The sequence below is a fragment of the Myotis lucifugus genome, unplaced genomic scaffold (assembly GCF_000147115.1).
Source record: "Myotis lucifugus unplaced genomic scaffold, Myoluc2.0 scaffold_207, whole genome shotgun sequence".
Taxonomy (NCBI): domain Eukaryota; kingdom Metazoa; phylum Chordata; class Mammalia; order Chiroptera; family Vespertilionidae; genus Myotis; species Myotis lucifugus.
Genome location: NW_005871255.1, coordinates 2,049,748 through 2,065,681, shown reverse-complemented (window position 1 = coordinate 2,065,681; position 15,934 = coordinate 2,049,748). Strand labels below are relative to the sequence as shown.

General features: G+C 38.5%; 1 protein-coding gene across 4 annotated transcripts in view; it reads right to left on the bottom strand.

Moving 5' to 3' along the window:
* Window positions 1-15,588, bottom strand: part of ZNF410 (zinc finger protein 410) — a 37,986-nt gene extending 22,398 nt beyond the window's left edge. For 3 of the 4 annotated variants that reach the window (XM_006097632.3, XM_006097636.3, XM_006097639.3), the window contains exons 1-3: window positions 15,477-15,557; window positions 4,277-4,460; window positions 2,750-2,885 (exon numbers count right to left, since the gene is read on the bottom strand). In XM_006097632.3, coding sequence (XP_006097694.1) covers window positions 2,750-2,885; window positions 4,277-4,309 — 169 coding nt within the window. In that variant the 5' untranslated portion in view covers window positions 4,310-4,460; window positions 15,477-15,557. Of the gene's footprint in view, window positions 1-2,749; window positions 2,886-4,276; window positions 4,461-15,476 lie in introns of all 4 variants that reach the window. The other variant, XM_023761338.1, reaches the window with a different exon arrangement.
* Window positions 15,589-15,934: the final 346 nt, after the last annotated feature.

Here is a 15,934-nt window from a genome sequence, read left to right as displayed (position 1 = left end):
TGTAAGGAGGAGATGAATTTACAAAGGTTTTGGTTGCAATATAATGAGGAACTGAACCACAGTGCTGAAGCATCCAATGTTTTCAGCGGTTTCTTTCATCTTTATCAAAGGCAGATAACATTTTTTCCTATTTTAAGGCGATAATAGACAAAATTATAGGAATAAAAGTGGAAGCCTAGGGGCAGTATTGCCATTTCAGAGCCTAATGAAGTTGCACAACAATGTAAATATACTTATTAATGCCACAGAACTGGTTAAATAGTAAGTTTTGTTATGTATATTTTACCACAAACATTTTTTAAAATAAAGCTCATAGACAGTTTGTCATTGAACAATAGAAAACAAGTCAATATTCATCAATAGTGACATGAATATTGTGGTACACTCATATAACAAAATACTCTAGAGCAATGAAACCAAACAAACCATAGTTACACACAAGAATGAATCGGATTAATCTCACAAATACAGAGCACTAGTAAAGGAAGAAAGGTACAACATACTTTCATATAATTCCATTAATTTAAAGTCCAAAAACAGCTAAAATCAAACTGTGTTACTTAGACTTGGGTAGTTACTGGAAACTTGGAAACAAAGAACTGTCTCAAAAGCTAAGGACAGTGGTGACCTATGGAACAATAGAGGTTGTCTTTATCAGAGAGGGCTCCTATGGAGGGCTTAGGAGCTGGCAACGTTCTACTTCTTTATTAAGTGGTTGGTATCTCCTTTATAATAATTCAATATGTATATCCATGTGGTTTTATACTTTTCTGAATCTATCATATATCTCAAGTGAAAAGAAAACATGCAGGCCAAACACATGTGTGTTTAGAATGATACACACATACTTAAGAGGGAGGGGAATGAGATTAGGGAGGTTTGTGCAGATACATTTGCTATTGTAATATTGTATTCATGAGCTGACAGGTGCGTACTTGAGTTTGCATTTATTATCTATAATTGGTTCTTGAAAATGTTTTAAATCAAAATTAAAACTAGCCCTAACCGGTTTGGCTCAGTGGATAAGAGCCTCGGCCTGCGGACTGAAAGGTCCCAGGTTTGATTCCGGCCAAGGGCATGTACCTTGGTTGCGGGCACATCCCCAGTAGGAGGTGTGCAAGAGGCAGCTGATCGATGTTTCTCTCTCATCAATGTTTCCAACTCTCTATCCCTCTCTCTTCCTCTCTGTAAAAAATCAATAAAATATATTAAAAAAAAAAATTAAAACTAAAAGAAGGTAATGTGCAAAAGAAGACATGCTTTTGTTTCTGTTTTCATTTCCTTTATTATTGTTAATTATTTATTCAATAAGTTAAAATGGGGGGGAGAAGACATATGTTAATACTTTAAACAATAAAAAGTAAAATAAAATAGTAAGTTAAAATTGGGAGAGAAAAGTTGGGGGAAAAGTCTAATGAAGATAAAAATTTATTAGCACGTGGAAATTTTCACATATTGAAAATCCATAAATATATGGAAAGATTCCCAATATACTAATAGAAAAATGGGAATTGAAAGGTAGGAAATGTGGAAAAATTTGGAGCTAGTTAGGGAAACCTTAAGTCAACATTTGGTTAGTTCATTATATCTGCCCTTCTTGAATCTTTAAACATTGAAAAAGATTTAAAGTCACTTGAAAAAAATAAAAGAAAAAGGAACACCACTAGAAGACAGTAACCCGAAGACTATAACAAATAATTTGTTACCAACAAATATTGATCCTCACCTGATTTAACATTAGTATTCCAAATTTTAAAACAAGGACCAGAAAACAAAGAATTCATTGCATCTAAAAATAATGTTCTCCTTGGTAATAGTCAAGGAGATTATTGGCTTTGGATCACCCTCTTCTCATCCAAAGTTAATAATCTCACTCCTGAAGCCTCCTCACCAATTATCCACATTTTCTGTCTACAACGTCTCTAACTGGCTCTTTTCTTTTAGCAAAAAATCACCCTTAAATATTTCAAATCTGAGAAAAGAATTCTTCCATCTATTTTCTCTTTTCCCTTTGCATAGCAGGAGAGTCTTTACAAAGTATAGATCAGGGGTGGGCAAACTTTTTGACTCGAGGGCCACAATGGGTTCTTAAACTGGACCGGAGGGCCGGAACAAAAGCATGGATGGAGTGTTTGTGTGAACTAATATAAATTCAAAATAAACATCATTACATAAAAGGGTATGGTCTTTTTTTTTTTTTTTTTTTTTAGTTTTATTCATTTCAAACGGGCCGTAGTTTGCCCACGGCTAATATAGATACTTCCTCTATACATATCTTACACAAGTATCGCAATCCTCTGCAGCCTGGCTTTCTACACCCTTTCCAGGGAACTGGTCCTGCTAGGTCAGCAATGGCCTTGTTGACCCTATCTCACTGGGCCTCTTAGGAACATTTGACACACTGACTATTCCCTTGGGTTCCATGCCTGTACTCTATGCCAGTATTCCTATACTACTCTAGACTTTCCTTCTTCCCTCCACAGGCTCTCCTTAAATAGAATATTCCAAGGCGTTCTACCTTAGCCTTCTTTTCTTCTCACTTTCATATTCTATGGGTGATCATATCCATTCCTATGGTGTAAACGATCAATGCACTTATGACTTCCATGGTTCCTTTTCTCCATGATTCCTAATTTTTACAGTTTCCACCAGTCTGTTATAAAATCAGTTAATCCATTCCACCAGTACCATAGAGTAGGCTAAGCTCTTAGGACTCATTTATCTTAACTGTGGTATTCTTAATTTTTACCTGGTAACATTAGCCGACTGCATTCTGAGGCCTCAGTCACTGGAAGGAGGGACAAGCAAGTAATGTCTTTAGCTTCTGATTCTACTAGCCCCTGTCCCAATGGGATGGATGTATTCTGAACAAACTGTACCAGGAGCTATGGGATGGGGGAGGGGAAACAACATAAAGATATACAAGTTGTTAGGAATGGATATAAACATCTGAATTTCCCAAAAGGTGATGATGTAATTAAGTCTTAATTGCTCACTAGTCTCAGCCATATTCATTGTAAAACTAAATTAACAACAAATAAAATTTAAAGTTATTTTTATCAAGTCATCTGTTCTGGAGAAAGGCTAAATTATGTAATTAATTTAACCTCTGTCATTTTCCACCAAACAAAGAAATGATAAAAATAATTATATTTTTAAATGATGGCTATTAAAAACTCAACCATATTGTACTGATTACATTTTATAAAACACTTTTCTGTGTATTGGCTCCTTTAAGCCTCACTATAAATCAGTAAGCTTGAACATGTATTTTAAAGATAAGGAATCAAGTTGAAGATACTGAATGACTTTTCTAAGGTCATAAGACTAGTTAGGAGCAGTGTCAGTCTTCAAACTTAAGTAATTTGATTCCAAATTCAGTGACTTTTCATTATGTAACACAGATATATTTAAATTAAAATGAGAAAAATAAATAAAAATGAAAAATGTTGTCTTGGCCGGTGTAGCTTGGTTGAGGACCATCCCATCCACTGGAAGGCTGCTGATTCAATTCCTGGTCAGGGGACATGCCCAAGTTGCAGGCTTGATCTGCAGTAGGGGGCATGAAGGAGGCAGGAGATCAATGTTTCTCTCTTATCGATGTTTCTCTCTCTCCCTCTCCCTCTAAAATCCATAAAAAGATATTAAAAAAAAAAAATGTTGCCCTGGCCAGTGTGGCTCAGTTGGTTGGAGCATTGTCCCATACACCAAAAGGTAGCAGGTTTGAGTCCTGGTTGAAGCACATACCTAGGTTGCGGATTTGATCCCTGGTCAGACCACATGTGGGAGGCAGCCGATCGATGCTGTGCTCTCACATTAATGTTTCTCTCTCCCTCTCCTTTCCTCTCTCTCTAAAAATCAATAAAAATTATTTTTAAAAAAGTTTAAGTCCTCCAATTACATTTAGGAAGAAAATACTTTCAGAAAAATTAAAAGAATGGTTTGTGGTAGTAAATATTTACAAATGTAAACATACATTACAAATATAAACATACATTACACATATATGCCATATATAAAATATAAAATTTTGTCATATAATTATCAAATATTAAAAGTCATAAGAGGTAAAAACGGAATTTTTAAATCTTTGAAAAAGTACTTAGTAAGAGAAAAATAATAAACTAGTAGTTACAATCAAAACAATATGGCCCACAAAGACTAAAATTTTACTATCTGGCCCTTTACAGAAAAAGTCTGTTGACCCCCAAATTAAATAAGGACAACCTTTGGAATACAGCCTACCAAAAAGAAAAGAAAAGCTGATTTGGCTCACCTCTGGTTTGGATTCTAACTCATCTGATAACATTGATTCAGCTTCCAAATCCTGTAGCTGTTCAGGCGACAAGTTAAATTTTTAATTCAAAGTCAATGACACCTTCCTGTTTATGCTCATATTCCTCTAGGAAATGCTATGCTTTTCCTGTAAGATGCTGTGCTGGGTAGGTAATCAATTTAGCCTAAAATGAGGGCAAGAGAGAGAGAATATTAAGAGCAGAGGAAAATGTAGCTAAATAAACAAAGGCTTTATCTATTCTAATAATCATAAGTTGCATGTCCTTTCCCACTATTTCCCACCCTGGTATATCCACAGCAAGCAATAAAGAATTTGTCCTAAAACAATTGTTTTAAAATAGAACAAACCCAGTAGGTATCAAAACCCATAAAAAGTTTTACTTTGATGTAGAATTTCTATTTCTACTAATCTATTCTAATGAAAGGTCTTAAATATGAGAAAAGCTATATGTCCAAAGAATTTCATCTTATCATCTGTGATAATAAACAACTTCAAACAACATATAAATACATGCATATACCCAACAATTGGGGAGTGTTGATAAATGTTGGTTAAATTACAAAAACAAAATATGAAATTACAAACTTGCCAATATTAAAACTAGTTAAGATAAGCATAGGAAAAAGTGAAAGGAAATTCACACAGCTGTGATAGTAGTTAATTGGGTGGTAGGCTGATGTGACTATTTTCTCAATTTCCCAATTTTTCTAAAATTATTTATACAGTCAGTCAATATTTGAATAATATTTTCCCAAAGTAGTACTCTCAGGACCCTGATGCAGCTGTTTTCTACCCATAATTTAAATTCTTACTTTCTTTTTCTTTTTTTTAAATCATATATTGTTCTTTTAAAAAATATATTTTATTGATTTTTTTTTTTTTTTTTTTTTTTTTAGAGAGAGAGGAAGGGAGAGGGATAGAGAGTTAGAAACATCGATGAGAGAGAAACATCGATCAGCTGCCTCCTACACACCTCCTACTGGGGATGTGCCCAAAATCAAGGTACATGCTCTTGACCGGAATCGAACCTGGGACCTTTTAGTCTGCAGGCCGACGCTCTATCCACTGAGCCAAACCAGTGAGGGCTAAATTCTTACTTTCTTATAGCTTAATTTTTTCCCCTGGGATTTTGGCAAAGTGAGTTCACTTTATTTTGTACAATTGTTAGAATTAGGAGCACTACTTTATACAAAGTGGTCATACAGTGTAAAATGTACTCAAGATGAGAGTTTTCAATTAATACCAAGGTAAAGTGAAAAGTTAGAAAGATTTACTCTACAAAAAGAGCACTTAAATGTACCTGAATAAGTGTTACTGCCCTGATAGTTCCTTCCTCTCCCTTTTGTTAGCTGCCAGAAATCTGTATTTTTCATCATTAAAAAATTATTTACAAGATGTAAATAAAATGTTAAGTTTTACATAAAGTAGCATAAATCTCCAACTTTTCCTTTCACACACATTTTTCCTATTCAAGCACTATAATAGCTCAATGGGGCTTACCCATCCCTCTTTTACATTGAAAGGAACCAAGGCTCAGTATTATCACTTGTCCAAGTTATTAAGCTGCAGAGCCAAACTCCTACCCACAGAGGAGGTTGGCATAAATAGTTGACATAAATAGTGATTATATCTCTCTAAATTTGGTCTTGAGTCACCAGGGTGTAAGAATTCCCTTTTCCCAATTCCAGCTCATCTCAAGAAGCCAAGAAATTACCAAATGTTTATTTAGGTTATTCTTAATGTTCCTCCAATTTTGAGATTCCAGGATTGTAAAATCTCTAAGAAACTAGACAATTATTTACTGTCTTTATATTTGTTCATTTTTTTTTTTTTTTTTTAAGAAACTGATGGTGCTGGCTCCAGGGATAGGTTTCTGTTTCCTTACCTAATGAAAAATAAAGGATAAGAATATGTGCCCTTAACAAGGGAAAAATTAGATATAGCAGATCTTAAACACTTTTGCAAAGCTGTAATAACAATTTAGAGAAGGAAGCTGCCACTTCTCTTATAGTTTAAGGACCACCTCTACATCATCATTTCTCAATCCAAAGTTATCTATGACACCCTTTTATTTTAGTGTTTTCATTTCAATGATAATCTTAAAAATTAGCACAATCACTTCCTGGAACAAATGGGTATCTGTATTATAACTGAGAGCTGCCATACAATTTTGGTATCCAAATTTGTGGTTTGTATGTGTGCTGTGTAAACAAAAGAGAGAATAGTCGGATGCAGTACAACAGGCAGGAAGACCTCAAAAGAATCTGTATTGGAGCACTCAGTACCATAGTAAATGTACTGTGTGGATCTCATCTTTAACATAGCACCAGCTAAGTGTGATGGCAAATTCAATTCTATTCCTAATTCCAGTTACCCATGTAACAGATTTCAAAAATTGCAATGCAAATTTTTTAAAAATAACAGCTTCACTGAGATATAATTCACATACCATACAATTCACTTATTTAAAGAGGACAAGTACATTGTTTTTAGTATATTCACAGATGTGCAAACATAACCACAATCAATTTTATAACATTTTTGTCATCCCAGAAAAGAAAGCCTGTACCCATTTTCTCCCAAACCCTTCACTGAGCAGGCCTAGGCAACTACTAATCTATTTTCTGTCTGTATGGATTTTACCTACTCTAGACATTTTTATAAATGGAATTATATATGTGATCTTTTGTGCCTGGCTGCTTTCACTTAGCATGAAGTTTCCAAGGTTTATCCTATTGTATGTAGCATGTATTGGTACATCATTTCTTTTTGTAGCCAAATACTATTTTACTGTATGGATGTACATTTTATTTATCAAATTATCAATTGATGCACATTTGGATTGTTTCCACATTTCAGTTGTTTCCCCAGTTTGGCTATTATGCATAATGTTTCTATGAACATTCATGTACAAGTTTTTGCATGGACATACGTCTTCATTCTTTTCTGTACTTTTCTAGGAGTGAAATCGCTAGGTCATTTGGTAACTATGTTTAACCTCCTGAGGAATACCAGGCTGTTTTACAAAGTGGTGTGTCACTTTACAATCCCACCAGTAGTATATAAGGGGGATCTAATTTCTCCACACCCTCACCAACTCGTTAGTATCTGCCTTTTCTGTAATAGCCATCCTAGTGGGTATGATGTAGTAACTCACTGTGGTTTTGAGTTACATTACCTGATGGCTAATGATGCTGAGCATCTTTTCCTGTGCTTATTGGGCATATGTTCATATCTTAGATTTTATCAGATGTTGGTTTGCACAACCTTTCTTCCATTCTATGTTATCTTTTCACTTGCAAAGCAAATCTTTAATTGAATAAGGCAATTCTAACTCTACAAAGTCATCAAATAATACCTCATTAAAACTGGTATTCAAGGACTTCTCAGTCACCTTTGGTTAAATATAAGATCTGATTATCATAAACTGTGTAACAATGCCTGGACATTACAAATACTACCTTGTATGCTATCTTCTGCGCTAGTATTTCTAAAGTTGAAATTTAGAAACAAATGAAATATATTACTGTATCCAAGGCTAAATCTTTCCACTGTTAAGCTCAATATTAAATATGTAGTTCATTTTAACAAACAACATCTCTACCACATAATATGAATGTTAATTTGAATTTTCTTGTTGTATGGTATTGCTTACATCTGTATACTTATTCATGAAGATATAAATCCATGGCAACAACTAACATAATCTTGATAATCTAAATTTTATGATGTACATGGTTCCCCATGGCCATCAAAGCATATTAGACTGCTTAAAGAAAATAATCTTTGTTTAGCATATATATTTTAGAAATCCACTGACCGTGGCACTACTATTATTGATTTGTAAATTTGTTTTGATGTTGCAGTTGATTAAGAGCTATAAAGGCTCAGCATAGGAGGTATAAGAATTACCTAGCTTTATGTTTGAGTATATTTAAAATAAAAATAATTTGCGAGTATTGGGGGTAGGGAGGGTCCCAATGCAATGTTTTTCCTTTAAATGCAACTTATATGACACTGAAGTGAAAGGCACTGCTCTTACTCAAAGGGAAGCTATTTTCAGAAAAATTATGGATATCAGAGGAAATTTCTTCCCTGGCTTTCTTATGCTATTAATTAAGATAAGAGATTAAAAATGCAATATACACAGTAGTCACCTAAGTCATCCAAAGTTCTTTAATGTGGACAGTAATATTTGTTCATTTTTACTTTGTATCTGTAGCTGGTGGACAGGCAAAATGTATATCTTTATTTCCTTTAAAATAGAAAATGTACTAATTTAGCTCCATAAATAATGGAAGAGACAACAACATTTAACTATCAGCAACCAAGGCCAGGCCCATCGAATCATATTTTCCACAAATCATAAGTAAGGAATCTTGGCTCTAGATTAAGACTTTACAACAAAACAAACTGATCTTAGAAATTGGTCAAAGTAGTACTGTTCAGACCTATTTCCTTCTCCCCTTTTACTGTGTGCATGGCCATCAAAGCATATTAGACTGCTTAAAAAATAATTGGCCCAGCATATATATTTTTTAGAAATCCACTGACCCTGCCACTGTTCAGCCTAGAGATTAAAAAGAATGCAGACAAAAAAACAAAAACAAACAAACAAACAAAAAAAACCTCTGCAATGAACAAAAGCAAAACATAAGGCTTGAAAAGAAGTAATTCGAGAACTCTAACAACAGCAAAGTAGATTTAGGACAACAGCAATCTCTATGATCAGGACTATCCTGAGAACAACTCTCCTTCTGTTTTTAGCCTAATAAACAAATCCTGGGGACTAAAGTTTGATAAGCTGCATTCTTTTTCTGCAACACACCCTACTTATGCATTAACACTAAGTAGCTAAATAAATTAAATAAAGAAGCTGAGATATGTTTTTTAAAAAAACAAAAATGCAAGGTCTCTAAAGCAGGAATCTTAATTCTGCCTCTGACTAGGTTGAGATCCGGGCAAGCTACTCATCTTCTTGGCCCTAGGAAACTCATCTGAAATATAGAAATGAAACAGATCAACCCTAGGATTATTTTTATATCAGTCAATAGAAATAATTATAAAATTCTTCAGAAATAAACTTCTCTAGAGGTGCTTAAGAAATAAGTAAGTCTACCAAATGTTTAGTATACATAGAAGGTTAAGAACTATGCCTTTTATTACTAAGTCCAAATTTCCTATAGAGACTGCAACCCACAGTAAGATACATTTTCCATCATAACCCAATAAACTAAACACACACAGATAACATAGTTTCATGAAACAATACTAACCTATACTATACGACTCTCATGCACTCTGAAAATATTTTTTAATGATGAGACCCAATAAACTGATCTCACAAGCTAACAGGTTATATCCCACAGATCGAAAAACACTTTATTAAAGTAACTTCAAAATGTCTAAAATACATATGTTAAACACTACAGACACAGGCACAAAATTCGTGCACGGGTAGGGTCCCTAGGCCTGGCCGGTGATCCGGGCTGATCTGTGGGGTGACTGGCAGGTGATCAGGGTCCCCGCTCGCACCCACCTTGGCCTGGCACTGCCCGCTCGCCACCCCCCCCCCCCCCAAGCTGCAGTCCTGCTCTTATCGGGGCCCATTGGGCCAGCAGTGCCTCCACTGCCACCTACTGCCAGCGGTGAATCGCCAACGTCCACCATGTTTCGTGCCACCCCCTGGTGGTCAGCGCATGTCTAACTCCCAGTGGGTCGAACTCCCGCCCGAAGGGACAATTTGCATATTAGCATTTTATTATATAGGACAGCATCACATACAAAGTGTAAACCCATAGATATAAACCTGCTTTTAATATATATTACAGCCCAGCCAATGTGGCTCAGTGGTTGAGCATCAACCTATGAACCAGAAGGTCACAGTTCGATTCTCAGTCAAGGCACATGCCCCGAGTTGTGGGCTCCTTCCCCAGTATGGGGTGTGCAGGAGGCAGCCGATCAATGATTCTCTCTCATCACTGAAGTTTCTATCTCTCTCTCCTACCTTCCTCTGAACTCAAAATAAATACATAAATATATATTACAATCAGCCATTATTATTGTTGGAGTTTTGGTGAAATAGATTACTTGAATCTTATCTTTTGGCCCTCCCTGTGAGTTCTGCAGAGGAAAATATTACAAACTAGGCAAATGATTAGCAACAAAAAGAAGTTTTTGGTCCCAAACCCCAATGCAGACCTCTCACATACTGGGAGAGAAAACCAATCCAAAGTAAGCAAGCAACAGGGGAACAGAGATGATACAAGTCTCCTGTCTCAGTCCTGATTGCTATGTAGAAGGGAGTGTATTTCCAAGGGAAATATGACCAGGGGCTTTTACTACTTTGCCTCATAAAAGACACAGAACATCATTGTGTTAACCTCTAAAAAGCAGAGTGACCCTGGGTAGATTAGTGGGTTAGTATCGTCCGGAATACCAAAAGGTCAATTCCTGGTCAAGGCATATACCTAGGTTTCAGATTTGATCCCTGGTCCGAATGCACACAGGAGGCAACCGATCACATCACATCGATATTTCTCTTTCTCTTTCCCTCCCTTTCTTTCTCTAAAATCAATAAGAACATATCAAGTGAGGATACAAAGTAAATAAAAATAAAAGGCAAAGTAGTTCCACCCTAGAAAACAAAGCCCAGAATAGCAGTACTGCTCTAACTTGAGGGAGGTCAACAATGCTTTGACCTTGACCCAGTTTTAGAAAGAAGTAGAAGGTGGGTGGGTAGAGGAAAAAAGAAAAAAGAAATTGAGGAACACTGTGCTCCCCACAACTGGTCACCATTCATACAAAGGCTAAAATAAAGCACATGATTTCAACCAAAAGGACTAGTCTCTCTGACCATGGGCCAATCTGCTTCTCAGCTCCCTCCATCGCCACCTGTGGCTGACCACAGATATAGATCCAGACAACTCTACTGACATTAGTAAATTACAAAGACCAAAAATTAAAATTTATTTTAAAAGAGCAGTTTAAATTTTGTTATAACGTGGTAGTGCTGGGAACAGGAAAACGAGGTAACTTTCTATATCATACCTAGCATATTATGGGAGTTGATTAAATTCTAATGATAAAGTGGTAACAGGTACTAACAAAAGAAATTTGGAATACAGAATTGTAAAGCCAGAATGAGTTTTAAAACCATAGGATTTACCCTAGGCCTTCTCCTTTCTCTTCCCAGGATCTTTTGGGTGCTCCATTCCTATAGCTTTGAATCTTATTCCATTCACCTCCCCATTTCTCCACAATCCTAATTCTCTACAAGCTAAATTCATCAAGAGTTGTCTCTACTTTCTCATCTCCAATCATTACCCAACCCCGTCAATTCACCAAAACCTCTCTTGTAAAGATAACCCATGATCTTCATGTCGCCAAGTCCAATGGACACTTTACCGTCCTCGTCTTACTTGACCTTTGCAATGGACAACTATTGTTTTTGACTGTCTTACATTCATTTCCCCTGCCTGGGTGACAGGATCCATTTTGTTTGGGGATCTACCCCTCCCCATTAATTACATTCTTGGCAGGACTGTAGATTAAGATGTTCTTTTCTATCCTGGCCAACTATTGGACACTTGACCCATGTTGAACAAATCAGACACTTTTCCTCAGAACATGAATCCTGAAAGTAACTAAGGACTGAAAAATGCTGCAGCAGCCCATTCATTCCAGTAATGCAGTTAGCAGCCTTCCCTGGGGCTGCTCATATTCCTGTCCTTTATAAAGTCAGGGCCTTCAGCATTTTCTTTGGTCCTATGAGTTGCTCACGTCCTGGTTATAAATTCCTCTTCTGAAGTAAATTGTTCACTTGCAACCAAAGAGGCATAATTGGCACTGTTTCTCAAAGGCGCTGCCTCCTTTCTCAAACACTATTCTCTTTATTTCCAAGATACATGTTCCTTACTTCACTACTACCTATTGGCCATCTCTCCAGTCTCCTCTGATAACTCCTATAATCCTCCTCCACTCAGCCCCTAAATGTTAATGTTCTTCAGGGATAGTTTTCAGACCGGTTTTTCTTGCTATACTCTCTCCCTCTTGTGAATTCATCCAGTTCCTTGGCTTTAAATCATATGGGTCTCCAAAATTTGTATCTGTAGGCCAGACATCTCCTCTGAGCTGCAGACTTGGATATACATCTCTACTTAAACATTTTAACTTAATATCTCCATTTTACCATGTTCAAAACAAATTCTCTCTCAAGCCTGTTTCCCATCATTCCTTACCAGCCCCTCTCACCACAACCCTTTACTCAAGGACCACTATTTACGTCATTTAGGAGTAATCTTTATTACTTTATTTCCTTTGCTCCCAATACTCAATCCAGCTGCCAAGTCCTATTGATTCTATTTCCAAAGGAGGAAATATGGCAAATCCACCTACTTCTTTCTCTACTGCCACCACCCTACTCCAGGCCACCATCACCTCTTGCCCTAAAGCACTGTTACTGGTCTCCCTGCTTCTGTTCTTGCCACCCTCCGTTCTGTTCTCTTCACAGCAATAAATATCATCTTGAAATGTGAATCCTATTATAGATACACTTCCCTGTTCAAACTCTTCTCTAAGCTTTCCAATGTGTCTAGACAAAATCCAAACTCCTTATTCTGGCCTGTAAAAACCTATGTGAGCCATTCCTGCATCCCCACCCTCCAGTCACCCTCCTTTACTTGCTCACCAAGTCCCAGCCAGAGGAAGCTCCCTTAGCTCGGAGAACACATGAAGCTCTTTCTTATATTATGGATTTGCACATGACATTTGCTCTACCTAGGAATGCTTTTGCCATTCTCTTCCATTGGTTAGCTCTTTTTTTGTTTGTTTTAATCCTTCGTAGTTCAGTTTAACTGTTAACTCATTTAGAAAGGCTTTCCCTGATACCTTACTCAAGGAAGGTTCGCCATACACCCTCTACCATCTTCACTAATCACAATTTCTAATTCTTTCATTTGTTTTTATACAGTCTTTATTTTTTTGTTGGGCTATCCCATAAATTGCAGGCTCCATAAACAAGGGTAAGAACTAGTCTTGTTCACTACTATATTTCCCAGCACCTGGCATAGCACTTTATGTAAGTCATAAGGAATTTAGGTTTTCCAGTGTCATTTCTGATACTGAAGCTTAAAGGGCTTCCACACAGGGTTCCGTGTAAGCACCTAGTAGGCACTGAATAAATATCTGTATAATAAATGAATGACATTGCAAATGATACCTACATTTTTGTCTCTATTCCTGACCTCTTCTGAACTTCAAACTTTCATTTCTAACTGCTTGCTACTATCTCCACATAGCTATCCAACAGCAACCCAACCTAACAATGTACTGAATCCAGATTACTATCTCCACCACCTAACCTGTTCTTCTTCCTGCAGCATTCATTTCAATTATTGCCCAATCTTCCTCCCACTCAGCTGCAAATTCTCGATCTTTAACAATCCCTTTCATCTTCCCTACTGAAATAATCCCAGTGGTTCTGATTCCCCCAAATGTATTCCTAGTGTAATGCCCTGTTTAGGTCTCTCATTATCTTTCAACTACAGTATTAAAATAGACTTCTATCTGGCCACCCAGCCCTTAAAATGCCCCTTTCCAATCCATCTTTTACACAACCACTCGAGTTACCTTTCCAAAACATAGAAATGTTTGTATTATTCCCCTAACTCAAAGTTCAGTGCCTCAGTAGTCAAACACCTAAGCATGGCATTTTAAGTATTCTACATGTCTTCAGACACCAGCATCCACTATATTCCTTAATAAACTATTTACTGCAGGCCACACTAAATTCGCTATTAAATGAACACACTAACCTTTGTCAGTGCTCAAGGTCTTTGATTGGGCTAGGTCTTCAATCAGTAATAAACACCCCCAATCTAGATCTGATCTTGTGAAATCCTTCCCAGCCTTTAAAATTCAACTCAAATGCCATCTCATCCATTAAGACTCTGATCCTTTCCCTCCAGTCAGAACAAATCTGTCCTTACCTCCGTGTTTTCACAAAACATTTTAACCCCTCTTTTAGCAATTATTTCATTTCCCTCAGGGTGTTAGTTGTCTACATGGAAATTTTTCTCATTGGTTAGGTTTGAGTTTATTCACCCTTCTTCCATTAACCTAGGACGACGCTGTGTACAAAGTAAACACTCAGGAAATATTTGCTGGATAAATAGGTAAGCTCTTTAATTTACAAAGAAAAAAGAAAAAGCCTAAAGCTAGAGATTGTGTAACTTGCCAAAAATTAGGCATCTACTTCGATGTAGAACTTTAAAAACTAGAACCTTCTGCTAGTTTAGTTGATTTTATACTGTGTCCACAACTAAGATAACACAAAGTGGAATTTCTTCCTTAACAACAAAATGTCCCTGACTTTATTTCAAAATGTTATTTTTTTTTAGTCTCTTTGAAAATACGCTGCACTGACCTTTTGCCAAAGTGAGGAAGAAGTGCAAATTCTTAGGTCCCAAGTTAATAGTATTTAACCTCCAAGTAGTGCCTAAATGCATTTCAGAGTCTCATGAGCAAGTGCAACAAACTTTAATAAACTAATTGTAGCTGTTATTTGAAGAAACTACAGAGGATAAATCCAACCTGCGAAATGCACACAGGCTGTGCACACAGCCCACAGCCCACACCCCCGCCTTGGAATGACAGGCGGAGCAGAACCGCAGTCCAGCCCCTCCAAGTCGGCAGCCTTCCTTCTTCCAGACCCAGAAAGTAAGGGGCGTATGAAAGAAGGGGCAGCTCGGGGATGAAATGTCCCGGGCAGAGTCCCTCTGGCATCACATTTCCCCAGGACGACGGCCTCAGTGTCGGGCCCCAGGTCCGCGGGCAGGCCCGGCAGCCAGTGCAGCCCGGCAGCCCCCGCCCACGGGACTCGCTGACTCCGGCTTTCTCGGGACGGTCTGGTTCCCACGCCCCGGCCCCCAAAACCAAGCAAAGGAGCCGAAACATCGGGCCCAAAACCCCGCGAGGGGAAGGGTCCACGCCGTGGGGCTTCAGCCCGGCCGCTCCCGGGCCCGCCAGGTCCCGCAGGGGTGCCTAAGGGGGGCGGTTTCCCTGTCCCCCCCGAGGGCGCCCTGGGCCCGAGCCCCCGAGGAGCTGGTCCTGGGTTCCTCTCTTGGCGGGGGACCCGCCCAGGCCCAGCAAGGGTGGCCCGGCCCGCCCTGGAGCTCACCTTACGTCCCCTGCAGCCGCCCGTGGGTCAATCGGTCCCGAATTCCGTCCACACACAGCGTCTTCCGGCTCCTGCCGAAAGCAGCTCGAGCGCGGGACAGGAAAGTTTTGGCCGCCCCCCCACGCACACACCCACCTTTCTTGGCCTCCAGGCCGAGCGGGGGGCCCGTCGGGGCGCCCCGGTTTTGCGGCGCCGGGCTCCCGCGCCCGGACCCAAGGCCGCCGTGGTCTCCCACCTTCCAACTCATTCTCTATCGGCCTTCGGGGGCTCCGGAGGTTCTGCAAGCCCCGCAAAAAGGGGTCCGTTTCGTTCGCCGCCGTGACGTCCACTGCCTTCCCTGCAGCGGGCCGACGGGGTCGTTGGATACCTTGTCGTCTGAGATCTGAACCAACCTACAATTGGAAGGCGAGAAACGATTCCTGGCCGACTTTTCTCCGGATCGTTCTCAAGCGAAAAGA